At 44.5% G+C, this 10,000-nt stretch overlaps 1 protein-coding gene across 1 annotated transcript in view; it reads right to left on the bottom strand.

Moving 5' to 3' along the window:
- Positions 1 to 7,377: 7,377 nt before the first annotated feature.
- mrpl46 (mitochondrial ribosomal protein L46) overlaps positions 7,378 to 10,000 on the bottom strand; it is a 7,368-nt gene continuing 4,745 nt past the window's right edge. The window contains exons 4-5 of the mRNA XM_063189456.1: positions 7,980 to 8,080; positions 7,378 to 7,586 (exon numbers count right to left, since the gene is read on the bottom strand). Coding sequence (XP_063045526.1) covers positions 7,437 to 7,586; positions 7,980 to 8,080 — 251 coding nt within the window. The 3' untranslated portion in view covers positions 7,378 to 7,436. The remainder of the gene's footprint in view (positions 7,587 to 7,979; positions 8,081 to 10,000) is intronic.

Consider the following 10,000-nt stretch of genomic DNA (forward strand, 5'->3'; position numbering starts at 1 on the left):
TTTTTCTCCTCCAGGAATGAGTGCAGTTATGTAAGTTCATTAACATACGGCGCTTTATTAGCAGTGGCTATCTACTGCCACCTAGTGTTGGAAGAATGAAAGCACCACCGCAGATTCTACGTCACAGAAACATGCACACACACATGCAAACACATACACTCACAAGGTTGTTGACTGCTTTTGCCATATGAAAAGCATCCCCACCCAATACGTACAATAACGTCCCTATTCTGACGTTTTATTCCTGTGCCACAAAAGACAAACTTACTCTGACTGGAGAGCCTTGAGTTCGGGCCCAAAGTGGTGGACAGAAATTGCAGGAAGTCAACTGGACAGTATGTGCATCAACCAATTGATTGGGTTTTTTTACATGAAGTAAGAGTGTCTGTTTCTTCAATTGTAATGCCTTTAAATGTTTAATGTGTCACCTGTTTTATGTGCCTTTTACATGGTGAAACTGAAGACAAGTTTCCACACTTGTGATGCCTTCATGGGGCACCTAAGTCACGCCCTTCTACTTCCGATCCACGGGGCTGGAGCTCTCAAAATTTTGAATGAGAGTTAATGGAGCGAGTCAAGCTAAATCCTCATCCCGTCTGGCATGTGCTCCGGATTTCACATATGATGTCAGTGAATTTGAAAGGTTTGGATTTGCGTCGTAAGACCACTCATTTTCGACACGGAAGAAACGTTATTTTAGCTTTTGTGCAAAACTGTGTTAGACACTACACGTGCGCCTCGCATATTTGACGTGAACCGAGGCACAGCCAACCCTACCGCTGCACCGCGGCTTAAGTGGCTGCACGTCCGACATGCAACGTCTGTTGTGTAGTCCAAATAATTACATATTTTTGCAGGCACACAACTCAAAAATCGCTTGCCAAGTGAAGTCAACAAGCACACCATTGGTTGTTATTAATTCTGAGGCACAGCATATGTGTGATCGACGGGGAAATGCGAGGTGGATCGGAAAATAGCTTTGATCAGTCCATTACAGCCCAGTTAAAAGTTTTTGCGTTCCCAGCCCCATGAGCCGCCGGAAGGGGTGGAGACTTAGGTGCCCCATTCCTTCCTTCCTTCCTTCCTTCCTTCCTTCCTTCCTTCCTTCCTTCCTTCCTTCATTCATCGTCATACAAAGCATTATCTGGGCAATACAATGGGCAGCTCGACATGATTGGAGCAATGCATGCAATGAGCAGCTTTGCGAAATCGCGATATAAATATATATAAGCGATATAAGTAAATATAAGCGATATAAGCTTTGCGATATACACTGTAAGTCACAATATTGCTGTGACATACTGTTAAGTGGTCTGCAGCATACTGGGTATGAGCTACAACTAATAAACTTCATTTCATGATACAAACGGCGACGTTTCCATCCACCAGTGGCATCTTCCTCAGGTGGCCTAAAGCAGAGCTGGCCTGGGGGAGAAATAGGGCCACTTTTGCAGGGGTGAAAATCCTGAGCCTGAACTTTTTCGACGACGACAAGATACTGCATAGTGACGTAACGTAGGCCTATTTTGACACATTATTCAAACATTTAATAGCCTGTGTATGACCATTATTCAAGCCTGATAGTAGAAGAAAACCCTGAACCTGTAACACTTTTTGAGATAAGAATAACCTAATGGCTAATTATTATAAATGTTTTTTTTTTTTTGCAAACTCTGTCAAGCCTGAAATCAGGCATGGAGCCTGAATACTATCAGACCTGCTTTTGACTTAAAGGAGAACTCCACTTTTTTGATCATTAAGGCCATTTTCTGAGTGGTCTGCAATGTTTTAGAGTCCCCCTCACCGTTTATTTTATTAAATATTTGTTTTTGAAAGTCTACAGCTCACAAAGTGGTTAAGGGTGTTCACTAGCAGTCCCTAACAAGTTTCAAGGCGAAATATGGCTTCTGTCATTTTGTGAAAGTGAAAGTGAAACTTAATTTACAAATTGCTACATAAAACACACATAAACTCGACAGATGCCATATTTCGCAACAAAAATTGTTAAGGAACACCAGTGAATACTGCTGAACACTTGGTGAGTTGCATATTCTTGAAAAAAAATGTTAAAGGTGATTTTAAGAACAGAGTTGCAGGTGCCCATAGACGGCCATTCTGAAGCTGGTTGAGATCAAATCCAAATAAGCCAAATAACAGAGACTGCAGCAAACATGAAATAAACGGTGAGGGGGACTCTAAAACATTGCAGACCACTCAGAAAATGGCCTTCATGTTAAAAAAAGTGGAGTTCCCCTTTAAAGGGATAGTTCGGGATTTTTTGACATGAATCTGTATGGCATCCCCATCCCCAGTGTTGTGCAATGAAACTGAGGTGCTGTTTCCACGTAGCAGGATATTTTTTTAGCAGGGTATTTTTTTCTCCTGTTGAGGTGTAAACAGCAAGCAACATGTGGATAATAAATAAATCCGACATTGTAACAAGTGCGTTTCAGCCCCCCTCATCAGGATATTTTATTCTCCTGCTTTTTATATCTGGATTTTAAATATCTGCTACGTGGAGAAGGAAGGCCAAAACCAATGCAACCAGGAGAAAAAACCTATCCACATATAAAAATATCCAGCTACGTGGGAACAGCACCTGACTTACCCCCAGCAGCGTGAGGAGGGTGCTCGTCCAGCTTTGGTCAAGCCGAAAGTACTCCGGCAGGTTTGCTGCTGCACCCAGAAACATGATGTGTTCAAAACAGTGATATTTTAAAACGTTGACAATGACTGCAAGCTAGCTGGCTGTCGTTTTTCCCCAATATCTGAACGTGGCACACCGGCTGTCAGAATATTTAGGATCACTAAACGTCCTAAACTCGAGATCGGCTTTAAGAGGCATTAATTGTGATCATGTAATAATGTGTAGTCTGCTATGTTTCCAGCTCACCTCAGGCCGCCAGGGCAGTCGCTCTACTCCCACGACATCTTCGACATATTTTGCGTCTCTGCCCTGGTTATTTTTCATATGTAGCGGTAGTAACTCACTGGTGGGCCCAGCACCCTTGAGGGCCCCTATTTTCAGAAATGTAAAAAAATAAAAATAGTGGCCAACGAGGGTGCGGGGCCTACTGGGAAATGCCGGGAATACCAGATGACCAGTCCAGCCCTGACCTGAAGAATGTCCCACTGCCTGACCCCTGGAGCTAGTCATAAGCCTGCCAAACACCCCCCTTAGTATAGCATAGAAAAATAAAATGAACTAATGCAATGGCAACTAAGCACCTCCCAGTATACAGTATTTCTCAACGCCCCCCTAGGGCTCCCCAATGACCCCTGGGCGCTGTACTGCCCTACAATTTCAGAACGCAGTATAATTCAAAATGCCAAACTGAGAAAAAAGGCTTTAAAGTTTCTTTTCTGTCCACGCGACTGTGTTGGAGGTAAAGTGGTGATGACACTTCCATATAATACTTTTTTATGGTGAAAATTTATGCACGCAAGAAAAAAGCAAAAAAAACAACATTCTCATTACTTTTTAGCTGAAAAATCATTATACTGCGCTCTGTTGTGGTATTACTGTCTACACCAAAACCACGGTGTCAATGGAGAAGTGCAGTATAATTCGCATTATACTGCGTTCTTGGCTAGTAACACGTAGCCTCCTAAAACCAAAAAGCGCAGTATAATCAGTTTTTTGCGTTTTTTTCCGAAACGGGACCAAGTTGGGCCAAAAAATTTTAACACAAGAAAAAGAAGGTATTTTAAAGCCAATTTCTGGTCTAAACCCATTTTCGACCATTTTCAAGATACTGCGTTCTGATATTGTAGGGCAGCGTAGCGTCCCTGTTGAGAAAGACTAATCTAAACTGTTCTGAACACATGAGCAGCACTAGACTGCCTGTACTGCAACGTAGCTGCTAACACACAATGGACAGCTCTGCCTAATCTGGGTGTAATATAATGAACAGCTCGTCCTAATCTGTGGAGTGTAATAGACAGACACCTCTGCATAATCTGGGCAATATAAAAATTCACTTTTGCATAATCTGGGTAGTGTGATTATTAGTGTCAGAAGTGATGGTATTAATCCCAATAAGATTGCAGGAAATATCACGTTGTGTCAACTGCCTTCAGTAATCCTGCTGGCAGTAGGCCTACATACTGTTGTAAGGGGGGGAGCAAGCAAGCATGCATGCACGGAAACTGAATTTCCTTAGCATGCCTTCCATCATCTGTAGGCTACATATCACCAAAAACAGCAGCAGAGAAAACCCAGAAGCTACCAACACACACACAAACACTAATGATGTGTGTGTGTTTGTGTGTGTGTGTGTGTGTGTGTGTGTGTGTGTGTGTGTGTGTGTGTGTGTGTGTGTGTGTGAGAGAGAGAGAGAGAGAGAGAGAGAGAGAGAGAGAGAGAGAGAGAGAGAGGCTTCATCCACTGTGGCTCAAGGTGTTGACAGACAATAGAGCCTATGAAATCTGAATAATAACAACAATAATAAAAACAAAACAACTAAAAAAACAGTAAAGATCGGTCATTATTGCCTACACCAGGGTTTCCCAACCTTTTTCAACTTGGGGCCCACCTCTGACCAAAATAAGAATAAAACTCAAATAAATCAACAACAACACACACCAAAATATGATTATTATTTTTGGAAAATGATTTCAAGGCCCACTTGGAATACCTTCAGGGCCCACCAGTGGGCCCCGGCCCATAGGTTGGGAATCACTGGTCTACACCATAGCATTTATGTTGCTGCTGCCATTTCAGCCATTAGAAAATATGACAAGTGTGAATGTTGCATTGGATATGTAATGTTGATGAATACTGTCTCATATGCCACAATGTCCTCCAAATAGATTTTTCAAATAGTGAATATAAAAAAAAATGTTAAATTCGTCCTTTTATTTGTGTCTCTGCGAGGTTCACAAAACTTTCCTCTCGTGATGAATGTTTCGGATTCCGTACACCTTTTAACTGCAAATGAAAGTTCTAGAATGGAACGCTCCGATAAATGGAATGACCTTTTCCATTTCCTATAATCACCGCCATCATTATGACTGGGAGGGCTATTAACCGAACACTTTTCAGCTGGGAAAAACAACAGTGGAGTAGGGGACTTGATTGGCTATGCGCGAATGAAATGTGACTCATCTGCTCTCAGAGAAGAATTACGTTCGACTAAAAACAGTGTTGTCACATGCAGGGCTGGATTAAGATGGTCTGGGGCCCTTAGGCTATAGGTTACTGTGCCCCCCCTGCCAAATTTCGTGACAATACCTATCTTGTAATTATGACAGTAAATTTATGGATAGTCATCAACTGTACTCAACACAACAGATGAATTTTTCAATATTGCATCTTGTCATAATACTGCCATTTTTCACTTTTGGCCAATCAGGGGCCCCCTGGCTGGTATGGGGCCCTAGGCTGCAGCCATATCTAGCCTGTGGTGGGGGCCCCTAGGCTGCAGCCATATCTAGCCTGTGGTGGGGCCCTAGGCTGCAGCCATATCTAGCCTGTGGTGGGGGCCCTAGGCTGCAGCCATATCTAGCCTGTGGTGGGGGCCCTAGGCTGCAGCCATATCTAGCCTGTGGTGGGGCCCCTAGGCTGCAGCCATATCTAGCCTGTGGTGGGGGGCCCTGTCAGGTGGGGGCTCCCTAGGCTGCAGCCATATCTAGCCCGTGGGGGTCCCCTGGCAGGTGGGGGGCCCTAGGCTGCAGCCATATCTAGCCTGTGGTGGGGGCCCTGGCAGGTGGGGGGCCCTAGGCTGCAGCCATATCTAGCCTGTGGTGGGGGCCCTGTCAGGTGGGGGGCCCTAGGCTGCAGCCATATCTAGCCTGTGGTGGGGGCCCTGTCAGGTGGGGGGCCCTAGGCTGCAGCCATATCTAGCCTGTGGTGGGGCCCCTAGGCTGCAGCCATATCTAGCCTGTGGTGGGGGCCCTAGGCTGCAGCCATATCTAGCCTGTGGTGGGGGCCCCTAGGCTGCATCCATATCTAGCCTGTGGTGGGGGCCCCTAGGCTGCAGCCATATCTAGCCTGTGGTGGGGGCCCCTAGGCTGCAGCCATATCTAGCCTGTGGTGGGGGCCCCTAGGCTGCAGCCATATCTAGCCTGTGGTGGGGGCCCCAAGGCTGCAGCCATATCTAGCCTGTGATGGGGGCCCTAGGCTGCAGCCATATCTAGCCTGTGGTGGGGGCCCTGTCAGGTGGGGGGCCCTAGGCTGCAGCCATATCTAGCCTGTGCATTAATCCGGCCCTAGTCACATGGTGGCACGACAGCCCCTGTACTCCAGTCGGCTTACGTGCATTTGCAATCATTTTTACAGAATTATGGGCCGATAACGCGTCCCTTTATAGCACAAACACACAATCATAGTCCAATATGTTGACTGTTTGATGTGTGTTGTTTTAGAAGTAAGATTGTGTGCCTTAGTCATTATCATTATTTTCAATCTGAGGGCGTTCAAGGCAACAGTAGATGAGAGCATTTTAGGCAGCATCTGTAATATTGGTTCGCTTTATCTGATTGTGTGTGTGTGTGTGTGTGTGTGTGTGTGTGTGTGTGTGTGTGTGTGTGTGTGTGTGTGTGTGTGTGTGTGTGTGTGTGTGATGTATGAATAGCTTTTTTTTTTCTTTGGTCAATAATACCATTAGTCAGAGTAGGGGCACTTCAGCAAACATTTTCATGTATTAAAAATCCAGCAGAGCAAAACACAAATGATTTTCAGATAATCTTCCATCTGTTTAACCACACATCCTTCTCTGACGCCCAGCTGCACACACGCGTGCGCACGCATGCACACGGATCAAATAACCAATATCATCATGGGGGGAAAAAACAAGCAAGTTTTTATTAACATTTATAATAACAAAAACAGAAATGGTTAATTTTATACAGTGAGAGAGAGCGTGCTGTTGCGTGTGTGTGTGTTTGTGTGTGTTTTAAAGAGATGTGAATGCTGTTTGTGGTGGTGTGTGTGTGTGTGTGTGTGTGTGTGTGTGTGTGTGTGTGTGTGTGTGTGTGTGTGTGTGTGTGTGTGTGTGTGTGTGTGTGTGTGTGTGTGTGTGTGTGTGTGTGTGTGTGTCTTAAAGAGGAGATGTGAACGCTGTTTGTGGAGACACCTGGGACTGGCTAGCCAATACAATCTGCAGTCATTACCCCCTTCCACATGAGGGAGAGAGCGCCGTCCTACTGTGTGTGTGTGTGTGCGTGTGTGTGTGCGTGTGTGTGCGCGTGTGTGTGCACGCTCGTGTGTGTGTGTACGAGAGAGAGGGGGGGGTGGGTGGGGGTTGACTCTGTTCTCCTTGGTCAGCACTTTCTTCACTTTTACTTGACTCACAACCACTCCCACCGTGTGTGTGTGTGTGTGTGTGTGCGCATACATATGGGGGTGACATGAGTGTGTATGGATGTACAGTACATTTGTGTGTGTGTGTGTGTGTGTGTGTGTGTGAGAGAGAGAGAGAGCTGGTATCTGTCCATCACAGGTCCACTATGAAGAGTTCTGCCTGTTTCAGGTATTCTGGCTTCAGGTAGTCCTTCAGCTCGCTCCTCCTGACCCACGCGAACGCCGTGTCCGAGCCAGATGTGGCCCGCGTCCCGCCAGACAACAGTGCTTTGAAGAAGAACACCTTGAAAATAAGAAGAAAAATAATGATCAATGTTAATATAAATGTTAATATTCAGGAAGTGTATGTGGATGTGTGCGTCACTCTTGCTTTATCGTTCACTTGTTAAGTATTTCTAAAAGAACCATGTGAAAAATGTCTTGTTGAAAGAAATGTTTCATAATAAACATATTTGAAAACCAACAAAAAAAATGATGAATGATAAATAATGATGAATGTTTTTTATGAATGCCTTTTACGGTATGCAAGGACACTGAACAAGTAAAGTAAAAAGCAAACAAACATACAGAAAAGAAGGTCTAAAAAGGAAAAAGACTGATGAAAACAAGCGATCTCTCTCTCACTCGCACAAGCACACGCACAAACACACATACACACACAAAAACACACACACACCTTGGCCCCAACGCAGGTCTCGGTGCGGAGGCTTCTGGGAAATTTGTACTTGTACACGCCGCATGGAGCGTTGCCAAGGAAACGTGCCTGCAGATCAGAGCCTGAGAAAAAAGGGGGAAAAAATGACAAGAGAGGAGAGGAGAACAGAGGGAAAGAGGGAAAGAGGAGAAGGATAGATGGGGGAAGGAGGGAGAGAGGGGGAGAAAAAAAAACATTACAAAAGAGAGAAAAGAGGGAAAGAGGAGAAGGATAGATGGGGGAAGGAGGGAGAGAGGGGGAGAAAAAAAAACATTACAAAAGAGAGAAAAAAGTTGCCTCCAACGGTGCGATCCATCCATTTCAAGGTTAAACAAACAAACAAACAAACAAACAAACAAAAGAAACAAAAAAAACATGCTGGCAAATTTTCAAAATTGCGGTTGCAATTATGTTTGTACAGACCGGGAGCTTGGTCCTTGGCAGCTAGTTTTGGACGGACAAAGATCTGAAGTTCTGGTTGATGGAACTACAAGCTACCGTACAATACCTGCCCTCTAATCCAGTGATCCTCAACCTTTTTTTAAGCGAGGCACCCGTTCAATTCATGAAAAATTTCAAGGCACCCCAAACCAACAAGCCGTAACATGGCATCGCATCCGATACCACACAAGCTTAGAAAAGTAACACATTTGGAGACGTCACACGACCTACGTTCGAAGTTGCAGCTGACTGGGGCGACCTATATTTACTTTATTGTGCGTAAATGGCAGATGAAAGACTCCACTGACTAGCATTAACTTATCAATTTAGACAGATATGTATTATATTACATAATCTATTTATAAGCCACGTTTTATAAGCCCCGGCACCCCTGTTGAGAAACACTGCTCTAATGCACAATACTTGCCTTTTAATCAGGGCTTTGAACCGTTATTTTTTTCCAAACGTTCCGTTCCGAACAGAAACGGAATTATAACGTTTCCGGTTATGAGTTCCACCAATAAATTGACGTTCCCGAACCGGTTAGAACTAAAAAATATTGTTCCCGGAACGGTTAATTTCGTTCCTGTCAGCTGATTACTCCCCATAGGCCTAACTGACGTTAATTAACCAAGAGAAACGGAAGTGCAAATTAGTCAGCCTACTTCCAAACTGTTTATTCAAGCAGATGAAAAGAATATCCTCCAGAATTTTGTCATTCAGGGACGACCTGAATAAACAGAATAAACCTCAATGATGAAAATGCGCGCTCCACACTGCTGGGTCACAGAGAGCACTATGATGGACATTGTGAGTTTGTGCATATTTGAAGCGGCCATGGATGCCCAATAACGTTGAACATTCTCGGTGCACTTTACACGCGCTTCTCTGCGATATCTTACAATGATGTAATGGAAACTCTGCCCTTTTTTACCATTATTTTTAAATAAGTGTTTCCGTTCCAGAACATAAAAAATAATAACGTTTCCGGTTTCGTTTCTGTTCCCTGTAAATTACAAAAAGTTCCTGGTTTTCGTTTTCGTTCCTTGAACCGGTTCAAAGCCCTGCTTTTAATGCAAAAAAAGATTGTGTTGCCTAGAGTCGAATGTGGGGGAATAGAGGAGAAAGACACACACAGAGAAATGGAGAGGAACAGAAATAGAAACCGTCATGCGAGACAAGAAGAGTGAATCTGAGGGGGACATGAAAGTGTGTGCGTGTGTGTTTGTATGTGTGGAGGCGCAGTGTTTTACCTTTGTAGTTCAATGAACTAGAACTAGAGCTAGAACTTTCCCCAACACTGTGTGTGTGTGTGTCTGTGTGTGTGTGTGTGTGTGTCTGTGCCCGCAATACAGTGTCCAATCATGCCATTCACAATATGCAATTTCATTACATTACATTATACATTACCGCAGAGATACACCAGCGGCGACGCGACTCAAGCGACAGAGTGTAGCAGCAAGCGATACGAGAGACTGAGGAGACTAGAGTATGTCCGTACAGGCAGAAGGCAAAGCATTCAAGCATTCCCATTGGCTGTGGTCACTGACCTCTATACAGTC

The sequence above is a fragment of the Engraulis encrasicolus genome, chromosome 23 (assembly GCF_034702125.1).
Source record: "Engraulis encrasicolus isolate BLACKSEA-1 chromosome 23, IST_EnEncr_1.0, whole genome shotgun sequence".
In the NCBI taxonomy this organism is placed as follows: Eukaryota; Metazoa; Chordata; class Actinopteri; order Clupeiformes; family Engraulidae; genus Engraulis; species Engraulis encrasicolus.